The sequence below is a fragment of the Empidonax traillii genome, unplaced genomic scaffold, assembly GCF_003031625.1.
Source record: "Empidonax traillii isolate 1590-97213 ecotype Southwest subspecies unplaced genomic scaffold, ASM303162v1 scaffold626:size867168, whole genome shotgun sequence".
Classification (NCBI taxonomy): Eukaryota; Metazoa; Chordata; class Aves; order Passeriformes; family Tyrannidae; genus Empidonax; species Empidonax traillii.
Window position 1 is genome coordinate 431463 of NW_020955819.1, and position 13709 is coordinate 445171.

General features: G+C 37.4%; 1 protein-coding gene across 4 annotated transcripts in view; it reads right to left on the bottom strand.

Annotated features, from left to right (window-relative positions):
- Window positions 1–273: 273 nt before the first annotated feature.
- RMDN2 (regulator of microtubule dynamics 2) overlaps window positions 274–13709 on the bottom strand; it is a 45356-nt gene continuing 31920 nt past the window's right edge. For 3 of the 4 annotated variants that reach the window (XM_027898868.1, XM_027898867.1, XM_027898866.1), the window contains exons 8-11: window positions 13094–13192; window positions 11296–11349; window positions 11127–11207; window positions 274–1421 (exon numbers count right to left, since the gene is read on the bottom strand). In XM_027898868.1, the coding sequence (XP_027754669.1) occupies window positions 1368–1421; window positions 11127–11207; window positions 11296–11349; window positions 13094–13192 (288 nt within the window). In that variant the 3' untranslated portion in view covers window positions 274–1367. Of the gene's footprint in view, window positions 1422–10670; window positions 10760–11126; window positions 11208–11295; window positions 11350–13093; window positions 13193–13709 lie in introns of all 4 variants that reach the window. The other variant, XR_003572887.1, reaches the window with a different exon arrangement.

The following is a 13709-nucleotide window of genomic DNA, read 5'->3' on the forward strand; positions in this document are numbered from 1 at the left end:
TTCTATTATTATTATATAAGTCAATTATTCTGTGTGAATCAAAACATTCTGTCATGGGGAAACTCTTTGTAAGGATTTATCTCCCCTTCTCTCTGAAATTGTGTATGAAAATAAAAGCATTCTTGAATTAAAAAAAATGTATAGAAACTATTTTTTCCGCAGAATGAACATTAACACCAATTCAAAGGCGTATTTCAATTTGTGAAGATCTCCCTGGTTTTGCCATAAACTGGTTAATGTTATCTTACACATCAAGTGGATCGTGGATATTCATGTAGTTGTCATTATCCAATTTTATTTCCTTTAACAGAAATGCATACTTATTCCAGACACATTCCCTGCATCTAAATTCACATCTTGAATTAAAAGCCAATGAAAACTGGCCTTTAGTCTTTTACAGACTTTTGTGAATTCTGGATCAGTCCAGTGGTGAATGGAAATTCTTTCCCCAGTTGTTACATGTTATTGAAAGCACTGCTGTCCTACACACTCAACAAAAGTAGTAGGTTTTTAAGTAGTCTATTTTTATGTACAGGTTATGCTATATAAATGATATAAAAGGTTAATGATGGACACACGTTGGACCAGGCTTTCCAAAGACACGCTGATGCTGCCCCGCAAGGCAACTCTTCAAAGACAAAGAGTCAGAATTCACAAGCTTGATGGAAGTCCTGATATTAATCCATTAAACATCACATGTATTAATCTAAACCACTTAATTTCATTGGTCTGATCTTTAATATTGTACTTGATGTTACAAATAAATTATAACTTTAATATTTAATTTATAAAATGTTCCCATTTCAATGAAAAATGAACAGTAGGTTTAAAGTAAAAAGAGCTTTGTGGAGGCAACAGCTTTCTTTAACTTCAACAAGATTATAATTTTATAAGAGTAGAGAAATGTGTAAACATAAATATTCATGATTTTCTTCTGTACACATCTGTGTAAATTAGTTGATATAAATATAATTTACTATGGAAACACTGTTTATGCTACATACAGTTCTATGCTGGCATCACGTACTAGTTGATTAATCTTTCAAAGAGTGAGATTTATGCATTTTGCATTCTAACCCCCAGTATGTCCATTGCCAGCAGTGGACTTCATGCTCAGAGAATCAGACTCACAGTGTCAGAAATCTAAAATTACACTTCAGAACAAGATTATAAATAATCAAAAATCAATGTATTATTTTCATATCATAATCACCAAATGCTTAAAGGCTGTGAACCAGGCCAACCAAAATCAATGACTGTCTTCCCATTGACTTAGCCGAAATTCACCCGCAGTTTCCAGATCCTGTAGATTCTCATTTTAGTTTTGCAATTTTGTTACAGCATGAAGAGTTAAAAAGTATGTGGTATCAGAGCTTCAGAGCCAGAAGTAAAGCCTCTAAGTCTTTCTGGGCTTCTTTATCCTGAAAGAAACAGACAATCATGCATCAACTTAGATAGGATAAATCCCTTCATTCGCCTAATATTTGCCTATCCACATTTCTTTACTCACAACAGACATAACACAAAACTGCAACAGCCACAAAATATAAAGCCTGCATAGTAAGGTAATTTATCAGTGAATACAAAAATAAAGTGAAAAACAAGAGCCAGGTGGCAGCCCTCCCTTTACAGCTCTGTTAAAGCACTTTAAATGTGAGCCCACAAATAGCCTTCTCAGCAGACCAGTGAGCTTTTCAGCTTGGGATATAACTTTTATTGGTGTACTCTGCATAGAGTATTGCCTTCCCTTATACTTGACGTAATCTTGCAACCCAACTGCGTGCAGTTTTTTTAAAGATATTTCTGTGACGTTTGCACACAACTTATTATGAAACAAGAAGAAAATATTGGTAAATGCAATTAATGACTTAGACTGTGGTTTCAGTGCATACAGCCGTATCTACCTGTAATAGCCACCATGGACTGACTACACCCTCAGTATCTTCCAGACCAGTACTGGCGGGCTCTATCTATGCTGCTGGGCTCAGGGCAGAGTGGAGCCAATGGGGCAGTAACAGGGAAGTGATCTACTGTGCTCAGAGCCAATACTACATTGCACCTCCTGAGGCAGAAGGCCAAAGTGTTAAGTGGGCAGTTTGCATGGGGCTTTAAATCAATCCCAGGCCAGAGACTCTCTCACAGGTAACCAGTGACATATATTTTGGCTATTCCATGTATGTTTGGAAAGGGGTACACGCATGCAAGTATGCAACCAGAGCACAAAACTGCCATTATTCTACTTATTTTTAAATGGCCCTGGATATAATCCACTTGCTTTAGTCGCCACTGCAAAACTTCTAGCTTGCAAACTGCACCTTGGTTTAAAACCACATTTCTCAAAAGTCATATACCCAATACATGCACCCATGGGTACTTAACAGTGCAAGTGAAAAGTACTTGCACACCACAGATTTAATGCAAGTATTTCCAATGATAGGGAGCAGTAGTGATAATGCCACAGGCAATTCTGAAAGAAAATATTGTAGACGGTCAATGAAGTAATCACTGAATTTCAGAATCACTTCATTATCCAATCAACCAAAGAGCTGGAACAAAATACAGGACATTTTAAAATATATTTTATGGGTGAAGAAATTCCTGCTTCTCTTTATTTTGGTTAGTTGTCTAAAATGTCATGGAGGAACAGAGAAGAATATTGAGATGATAGAAACCATATGCCAGACACGTCAAACTACATTATATTATTGGTCTGGATAAAGGCATTAATACATTAGCTGGACACTTCTCTTGGAGTCACTGCCTTACTCCCACTGGCAACAATAGGCTAAACTATCTGCCTAATCATTTATCAGAGGCCTTAAAAGGCACACACTGCAAAGCCAGCAAGCTCTTGCCAAAATACTCTAACAGAAGGAAATGTCACACTGAATTCCGCACTCCTTCAACTCCACGTCACTACAGGCTGCCCGGAGCACCAACCCATTGCTTTCCATAAAAATTGGAAAACTCTAAATTTGTATCAATATCTTGCTCAATTCAGGGAAAATAAACTCTTTTCTGTACTGATTGTGGTCGACTTCTGAAAATTATTCTAAACTCCATTAAACAAAAAGGCAGAAAGCCAGATATTGTCTCACGGTATTAAAAAATGGAAAAGTTTCATTTTCTCTGGTCCTACTCTTTTGACACTTTTCTAAGCTGAAAATTGTAAAGATTCAGGTTTTCTCATATCTGAATGGTGTTCAGCATTTCATGGGTTGATGGGATTCTTTAATCACTCTGCAGAATACAGCATTTAAAAAACATATCTCCAAACAACTTCGTATAGTCATCTCTCTGCTTAGAAGAAAAGGATTGTATTGGGCAATGAGCTTTTCAAGTTGCAAAGGTCTCAAAAATATTGGGCAACTTTCCCTGAATCTTCCTCTGGGCTTAGGAAAAAGAGTGGAACAAACCCGTGACTGTTCTACGAACTGTCTGGAGAAGAAACTGCAAACGTGCAAAGTGTTCTACCTCTGGTTTGCCAGTTCTAAACAAGACTAAAAGCAGGAATTATTATTGTTGCAAACTACTTAACTGGCTGAATTAATTGAGCCAGCGGCTTCCAGTCAGTAAGAACTCATATGGCAAAAGCACTGAAAAAATCAGTAATGGTATTAAAAACAAGGCTGAGAAAGGTCAGTGAAGGGAACTATGATGTCACCTTTATTCTGAATAGAGTCCTTCCAGACCAAGAGGTGTGTCACGCTAAAAGGAGAGAGAAGCTAAGACTCTGTTCAGTGAACCAGTTTCCAAGTTCAAGGGTGAAAACTTCATTAATGCCCAAAGCTTGACTGTTAATGGAAAGACAAAGCCATAAATCCTCTATTTGGCCAACTCTCTTCCTTGTTGATTTCTGAGTGTGTGGCTTTCTGAAAACGAACAATAAGCTTGGCTTTTTTTTTTTTATTATTATTATTATTATTATTATTATTATTATTTTTAGGACAAGCAGGCTCTGATCTCCCTTTAGAATGTGTCAGGCAGAGCTTCGAAGAGGTGCAAGTCATAGGAGGAATGCAATACATTTGTGTCAGTCCCATTTGTTCACCCTGAGGCTTAGTTCAGCACTGACTGAATATGAAGCCATTTTCAACCTTGACTTTCTACTGTCAAGGCTTGCATTTATTAAACACTTATATCATTTTCAGAGTTGAACAGGAGTTCAAAATGTTCTGCAGAGTGCTACACAAAAGGTATTCAAATTACAGGGCCAGGGACCGTATTTTTCCCTCTTCCTATTTAGTTACTTTTCTTTTATGTTTCATCATTCACAGAAGATATTCACAGGGAAAAAAAAGACATGGGAGGCCAGGGACTGAACAGGGGAAGAGAGGGAGTTGAAAACAAGCACAAGAAGGAAGACAGAGCTGGTGGGAAAAAGAGAATGTTAGCTTAACTGGAAGTGGTCCACATTTTGACAGTTCATTTCAACTGAAAAAAAAAAAATTACCGATAAATACATATACACATAGACTTACACATATAAATGAGCATGTAAAAATTAAATGGCAATTAAAGCAAAGACAGAAAGATAATGATTTTACATCTCTGGTAATTATTTCCTTATGCACTAAACACACTCAACGCAAGCACTGCACATGTGTGCACTTGTTGACAAAGTCCCAACTGTCAACAGCAAACGATACAGCCCCATGACCACAACCAAAATGGTTACGCCAGCCAACAAAAACATAATTGTGTGCAACCACTGCCAAATCCCAAGCTGACATGCATCCTGTAGGGTTTCACTGAAGTCAGCGGGGCACCGTGGTATATTAAACGAGCTGGGCTGCAAGGGTGGTCCAAAGCTGTACTCTGATACGCAGTAACAGCAATGAGGTGCTGAGAGACACTGCTGCTTTCGGGTACAGCTGTATCATTCCTTTGCACCTCCAGGAGAAATCCTGGACTGCAACGGAAGAGACTCCCAAACATGCACAAGGATTGTTAGTTAGAGAGCAAAAGCTTTTGTGGACAATATAAATCACACAAAGCTAAATGCGATCCCTTCTCAGGTTCGTGATCGACTGTCACAGATGATGTGACTGTAGTAGGCACTAAAAAATTGCATAATACCATTTTTTTCCCCTTAGATATTTTGATACACAATGCAATCACCCACTTGCCACTTTCTATATGTCTGTGGTGTGCCACAAGTTCGGCCATTTTATGCTCTTTCACATTTTTAGAATCTTTCTCTGGGGATTAACCGTGACTTCGCAAGGTGTTTAGGATGAAGGCAAGCACAACTTTAAAATATGTAGCTGATAATAATTACACATTTTTGGATACTACTTCAAGTAGAGGAAAAAAATACTCTTTAACACCCAGAAGTCTGTGAATAAACAGTTCAGCTAGTTCAAGGACTGCTGTTGAAAAATTAGAAAACAGCATAATACAATTTAGAATAATAAACAGTTATGCAAAATTTTAATCCACTAGTTCTTTTCTGATTTAAAAGATGAAGTTTCACCTATAATCCGGCTTTCTTTTACTATTGCACACAATGTGGAGCTTTTGGTGTTCAAGACATTCTCCTCCTTCTCTTTCTGTCTGGCTGCTGCCCCTACCACGATGGAGGCTTCAGCTTTTCTTTCTGCACAGTTATTGCTGAAACAGGCCCTTCAGAAAGATGCCTGTCGAGGCTTTCCTTCACCCTGTATATTGACTCCAAGACCATATATTTCAAGATCCTACTAGCATGACTTGGCCCACCTACACTGCAAAAATTAAAAATAGGTTTTTGCAATCCTGCAGTGCACCACTACCTCTGTGAATACTTCTCCCTCTCTGCCCTTGCATCACTCCCCTGCCCCGCATGCCAGCAGAGGAGATAACACTCACCATATGGAAGAATCATCAGCTGACCAGTCTTGCTGGAGCAAAAGCTATGCTAAACCTGTGTTACCTTTGATAGGATGTCGAAATGAATGCTTTGTGATAGACAGTTTAATCATAAATATGATAAGCTTGGTACTTATCAGGATAGACTTTATCCTTACATATGAAACTATGACACCACAAAAAATATCTTCATCACTTTTTGGAATTGTTTTTGGAGGGAGAGAAAGAATAAGCAGACAGTGCAAACAAACCTTTTGGCAAAGCTTCAAAAACATGCAGATAGAAAATTGGTCTAATCACTAAGCTAGAGAAATATAGACTGTATTCTTTGAAGTGCAAATATAGGCAGTTTCAAATTCTTTTAGCAACTCGTTAACAAATGTCTCATTTTCCCCCAGCACTTTACAGTTTGAAATCTGATCTCTTCCTAGTGAGATTTTAAAAAGCATATTCCCTGAGCTTGAAGCACTCACATTCAGAGAACACAAAACCACTAATCAAGGAATATTTTAAGTATATTCAAAAGATATTTTAATTTTTGGTTAGTGGTAGGTATCAGGAAGTTCTTGTTCAACTCCACGAACAGTATTAGCAGGAAAGCAATAGCTTAGAATTCAAAATGAACACAACTCTGACACTTCCATTATTTTGCAATTGAAACACCATCGACTGGCCGTTTGGAAAACAAATGTGCAACAAGTATGCTCTGAAAAGAATGTCATTTTGTATTAAGCTGAAGGTGTTGGGAAAAGAAAATGTTCTGTTTGATGAGGAAACAAAAACATTTTTATGAGGTTAAACCATATTATTCACATAGTTGCAATTGGTAGTTTTTTCACAAACAAGTCATAATTTGTACCCTTCACTTTAAAATCAAAACAAAATTCCTTTTTTCTCCTCAAAAACTTACTTAGAAGGACAGATTACCACAGCAGCTTCAAATTATATCTGTTGAAAATATCACAGCAAGGTCTGCTACATACAACTGATCTGTGGTGGCTGAAGTAGTATTTCCTGAAAAATCTTGAAAATCCAGATATACAAATGGTCTGTTGTAATAGGAACAGCTGATGGGTGCTGAAGTTTATACTCTGACCCCCTTTCCATCCCTCTGTAACTCCTACTCTTTTCCTTACAGACAATATTAAAAATGAAATTAATAACCAGGGAGATTATGGTGATGTAAAAAAAAGTGTAAGAAAATCATATGGGCATGACTTCTCCTCAGCAGCTGCATTCCTGTGTAAACATTCAGCCATTGTTCCTACCTATTACAACATTTACCTCCTCCACGTGAGTTTCAGATGTCACTGAGGCTGAAGGCAGAGTCTTTACCAAGTCTCTGCTTCCTGCCATCCTACACCTGTAAGAAGTGAATGCCATAATAACCCATTTCTGTAATATCTGAATCTCTCTCACTTGTTAATTTCAACTCTGAATTGCCATAATTTGTACTTGCTGGGAAGGACAGAGTGTTTTAAATCACCAATAATTTTGTAAAAGACAGTCTAAGCTTCAGAGAAGTTTTTATCTGTGTTTTAAGTAAGACTTTCAGTAACTCTCAGTGCAAATAGATTTCCTTTGCATTTTTCATGCTTTGCTGTCTTCATCTCTTCCAAGACTACACTTTTTGTAATGTAACTGCTGCTTTATAGATTCATTTTCCAAAAAGTGTCATAGAGACTGGAACTCTGAGATATTAACCTCTCTCTGCTGGCTGTTAATTCCTTTGTGGTGTGCTGACTGGTCCTATAAGCACAGAGTTCACTCTCATACCCACGTTCGTCAGCAGACACAAGAAAAAATAATGTCTTGATTATTACACGTTATAATCCTCCATTGAGACTTGAATTTTCTTCAAGTTCCAGCCTCGAAAGTACCCAACTATCTTTGTTATAAACAAGAAATTAGTGTCATATTCTCCTTACAAGCAAAGCACCGTGTTTAATCACATACACACGTACACATACACGTTTTGCCTTCCTATATGCAAGACAGACACTCGTGTTTTCAAAATTAAATTTCATTTTTGTCTTCAAATTTTAAAAAAAGTAATCTTGTTCCATCTCAGTAGTCTATCACATCTGGTTTCAACAGCCCTTCATGCAGTCACACTCACCAAGGCTTTGAGCACACTACAAAGTAACGTGTCTCGGAAAGGGCAACACAACATCCCCTAGATGAACAGAGCAGCTGTGAGGCACTTCACAATAACTCACAGCAGCCCTGAACATTAGAATCTCTTTTACTGAAGGGGCAAATGTTTCCCAGGACCCTGAGGTTATCCACCTGGATAGTGACTAGAGAAAAACTGGACAATTTAACGTCCCATGCACCTCCAGCAGTGAAGCACCACTCTACAGTATGACAGTATTTATGGCCAAGGAAGAACTGTATGATTCATTGGAGGTTTTTGTTTAGAGAGGATAGAAAAAGGTCTTTTAAGTTGCACTGTAACATCAGTTTTGTTTTTCCAGATATAATTTGCATCAAAACTCAAATTTCCTTTTAAAATAAAAATAATGCATTGACTGTTAGGTTAAAAATGTGCCAAACTATTTTTAAAACCTTCCCTATTTTTAAAAATCATCCCGTAAATCTTAATTTACAGGACTTATAGGAGTTGTTCAATCAGAACTTGTTTCTTTTACAACTTCTGTGGTATTCTTTTTAAGACTCATAAAAGGGTTGAAAGTGGTCATCTGATTTTTTTTTAACAAGAATTAGTTATGTTTGGAAGCCCCTTTACCCCTTGAACTAAAACATATTCTGTAAGTAGTAGGACAGATGCACAGAAGGGATATTTGGATGTGATACAACATTCAAGTCAACAATAATATCACTTAATTCAAAATGTTACACAAAATGAATCCTAGAGAAAGGGTCAAAGAAGTGTCCTGAGTTACAGCAGCTGAGAATTTGACCCGAGGATTAAAAATGAGCTATGGGCTACTTTACTGATGCCAAGCACCTCTGGTTCCCAGAAGTCACTAGAAACTGTGGATGCTCAGAAGCAATATAAAGTAAACCACTGTCTACGATTATTTTTCTGCAGGATGATTTGTATCATGAAATACTATACATTTCCTCAGTGTGGCACCTTTCCAGCAGCTTTGTCTCTCAGTCTGCTCCTGATTTTATGCCTTTATACAAATACATGTTTCTCAATAGAAGCCAACATTTAAAAACAATAAAGGAATTCCCCTGCTTAAAGAAAGAGAGAAAAATCACATGATTACACTTGGGAATGATGGGTTTCACATGACTCTGACAACTTACCACGCTGCTGACAACCTTGAGGTCCTGTGCTGTGGCAAACTGAAAGAAATCCTCTGACTGCTGCTGACCTGTGCTTTTTGTTTCAGACCATGAACCTCATCTTCTACAAGGCTGTAGTCAATTCAGGCACTTTATCAGCATCCATCTATTACTGTCTTCCCAATGCCTCCTCTGTCTTATTACAATCCCTTCCCTCCTTTAAACTAATCTGATGAAATATTAGTCATACATACAGCTCTAAGCCCTGAATCACTCCATTTCCAACATGATTTCCCAAAAATCACTAACAGTCTTTCTCTAACACAGTAACCAAAACAACATGTAATACTTGAATTCAGATGGGATTTGAGGTAACAGTTAGCACCAGCAGGGTTTGTGTTCCAGATCTTCATTTCACAGTAATTCCTTCCAGTATGCACTTGGTTTTACCCTGTGCTGACTGCTTGGTTGGTTTTTTTTTTAAGTCAAATTACTTACTATTGTCCTAATGCCATATTTATCTGGACTCTTTTTTCTAAACTTCACTCAAAACAAGATAAAGGAGACAAATCCGTGATATCTATAGAATTAGCCAAAACAGAAGAGGTCAAATCATCTTGTCTTCTTCAGGCGGACAAAAGATTTTTGGGGCCCATTTGACGCTCTTTCTTCCGTTCAAAAACCAGTATCATTCTTACTCTCATCGCCATTGTTGCTTGCCAGAATACGTACACCTACCCCTCAGACTGCTCCTGAATTTCTGCTCTCACCTCAGGGTTACCCCTCCTTCTCAGGTCTGCTGATACTTCATAAACATGATGGGGTATTAAACAGACAATTTATAGCAGTCTTTCCTATGTTCTATAATAGGCAAGCTGAAGGTATATTTTAACAGTAAGTAAATAATAAAGCAGAGTTAAAATATTGCTTATGTCATATCTGTACCAATACATATTTAAAGAAACACCAAACTTAAGCAATGATTGACTTAATTTATGATTGGTACGTAGTATAACCTGGGCCAAGAAATAAGGCCACCCAGGAGGAGCGGCTGGTGAGGCATGCAGTGGTCTTTCTTCCCAGCAGGAACATTTGACATAAACGTGTTAGTGCTCCACACACAGCATTTATTGTCAATCAAGTTACAGAGCTATTTAATGGTCTTTTTCCTTAACTTCAAAGAATTAAATGGGATAGGGCCAATTCGTCTCTGAAATCACCTCTCTCTCCATACCACATCTGCTGTGCTCAAAGGGGGCCCTTTAGGCTGACAGCTCAGGTTTGAACTTGTCACACTCTAGGATGGTAAGATGTTTCCAATCATAGGTTAGTCATTATGGAACTTGCTTCAGAGATCAGACAGAGTGAACCTCCTTGCCATGGCTTGGTTTATATTTGAGAAATTAAATAACTTAAAATCTCTCAAATATTGGTCGAAATATTGTGTCCACATACATAAAAATACTCTGAAGGGCCTAATGAGGAATCTAATAATCTCTTAGAACAAACTATGTTCCAGCAGATGTAACTGGAAGAACTGTGCCTCTTAACTGCATGAGAGTTATCTTGAATAACTCATCTTCCTCTGCTGCAGTCAACATACCGCCCTTGACAAGAATCACAAACCAGAGGCTTTCAGAAGCAGAGACAGAGACTGTGGGGCAAAAATCCAGAATGTTTTCGACTCAGAAAAATGTAGGTCTGGGGCAAAATTTCAGCACAGCTATGGAGTGACACACTCAACTGCTTATGCTTAAGATGGTCTAATGAAGTAGGTTGAATTACAAAGAGTGCAATTCAGTTTCTGATACAGACAATTCCCTGACAGTTCCCTAAACAAAGATTTTTTTAAAGCTGTTGATACAGACAACTGTAATGAGACAACCTAGAGTGGAGGAAAAAGGAAGGTTCTGTATTCAGAGGAAAAACTGAAACATTATGTTATTACCGACAGTGCAGTAGTGGATGCCAAAGACAAGAGAACAGTCAGAAGGGAACAAGTTATCACTCTCAATACCCACCTCATTAGTAACTGAGAGAATTGACAGTGCAGAATCACAGTACTTCAGTGCATTGTTTTTCTGGCCAAGATCTTTATAGCACTGAGAAGAAAAAACATTTTGTTTCCAATCAGACCACTGTAGGAATACCAGAGTCTACAAATCATTATTTTTAAAAGAACTTGGTTACCTTTGCCAAATACACATAATTGCATTTGGAATATCCTGGACGCATTTCTTCTGCCTAAATAATAAAAAACAGGAAAGAAAATAGACTTAAAACTTGTGTGATGGGATTTATGTGGTCTGCATAACATTTTTAGCAATGCACTACACTTCCTCAAACACCAGACGGAATCATCCCTACTGTGTGTAATGCAATCTGTTTAGCAATTCAAAGAAAACATCAAGAAAACAAGAAAACGAAAACCTCAAACCCCAGCCCAGGCAGAATAAATGCTGACACTGAACATACAAAAATGTTCTGTACTCCTTGCTCTCCTCTCTCACAAGTGCTTTGTAAAGACATCAGGTCATTCTGTACAAACAAGATCTATCAGACTCATTCACTTTTTTTGAATGACACTGCTCTCTCTAGATTATTAATTATTATTTCCTCACCAAAGAAATTAGAAAGCAATCAACCATTCACAGTTTGCATAACGAGTAATGAACTGTGTTAATCAACTTTACAATTATTTCTCTTCCACAGACCCATATCTTCTAGTTCTGGGTACGCATTTCTTTTCACAGTATCGTCTTCTGAAAAGTTCAGGTTGTTAAAAAAGTTCAAGAACGTCTTCCTTTTAAAACACATGAAGGACATACAAGCTTGCAAGATGAGTAAAAAACCTTACCAACTATCTACTAGCCAAGAAGCAATTTTCATCAACAAACAGCTTTTGGGAGAGAAAAATTACAGCAGTGAAATTTATAGTAGCTGTAATCCTTGGACCAAAACAATGCTGCTTTCACTACAACTGTGTAGAATCAAACAATTGAAAAAGAAACCCAAACAGTTGTCTTTTAGACAGTAATTTAATTTTTGTTGCAGAAGATGACTTAAAACCACAGTCACTCTGCAGCCTACCACAAAATACCCTGAAGCTGAAGTGAATGTTTCAAATTATTCCTACCACTTTTGGAATTTGACCTTAAAGATAAAATCTCTTAAACTGGGAAGATGGTAATGTATTATATCGTCCAAAATTCAGGAGACCATTCCATCTTTAAACAGACTGAGAACAGAGAAAACAAGCACTTCTGAAAATGACCAAAATATGCCTGTCCAATCCTTTGAAAAACTTTCTGAAAGTAATTGTAATGATGGAAGTTTATGCTTCGAATTCAGTCAAGTGAAAAACTTGTACACTTTACAGCTCCAGAAGTAGAACTGATTCATATACAAGACACTGAAAGATAGATCTATTTTATTCATGTGGTGTTTTCTCATAACTGTGTGCTCAAGTAGAATGCCCAGGAACACGGACCTGTATGACAGAGCCTTCTTTTCTGATTCGCCAGAAAGTAATTTCATCTCCACAAATAAGAAACACTTCTACTGAAACTCAACAAAAAAAAGCCTCAAATCAGAAAAACAGAAGCATTGCAATGTCTAAGTTTTCCTTGCCCATGGTAACCCTCCTATAGAAGTGGGCAAATCAGCAATTATCACTACGGTTAATTTGTTTCAATGACATATATAACTAATCTATATCCAGCTCACATTATATTCAGTAACTATTAACCATGTCAAGTGACTGAAGAATCCTTAAAACAAAAGAAAGAAAAGAAAGGTGCTAGCCAGTCATCTCCAAACTCATTTTCAAAAAGAAGAGAAAAAATATTTTATTAGAGAGCTCAGCGGTGTTCAGAAGAGTCCTGGATTTATAGCTACTGAACGCAATCTGTTCAACAGACTTCTTGACAAGAGTCACCTACAGCAGCTGGTAAACAGCCACATAGGAAAAATGTTGGCTACAAGTTACCTTAAGGAAATTCTGCAGTGCTTCTTCTACTGTTGAAGTTGGTGGAGTCCCAAAGAGAGCAGTAGCTACCTTCTTCTCAATCCAAGACAACTGAGCTACCTGTAATAAAAAAATTAAATTAAAAAGTCAGATGTCTTCAGGGCTGCCTCTCAGTTTTACAGTAAATACTGTCTTGTGCACTGTACTACTTACACAACATATTTTGCAAAAGAACCTGTAAAGGAATGCTTTATACTGCCAACTTGCCAGCTAAAAGCAGTCTTGGATTTTGGATTCTGTTAACAGGAAAATGTGCATATATGACAAAACACCAAGATCCTTCATACAAGATTATTCCCATGTAAAGAGCTTAAACTATATTTTAGGTTTCATAAGACCTTGCCTGTTTTTAAAACTGAAGGCTAGAAATAGTGCCTGAAACTTGTTAAAAGTTTTCAAGAGACAGCTTAGCATGATAATCTATGTACTTGACAACTTTTCAATATTATGAAAAGCTGTTGCTACAGTAAAAACGTAAGTGCTTTTGGTTCATTTGGTTCATTTATTACACAGAAGCTGGTGACAGCCACTGCTAGAAGATAGGTTTCACTTTTAACTCTTCAAATATGACAAATAA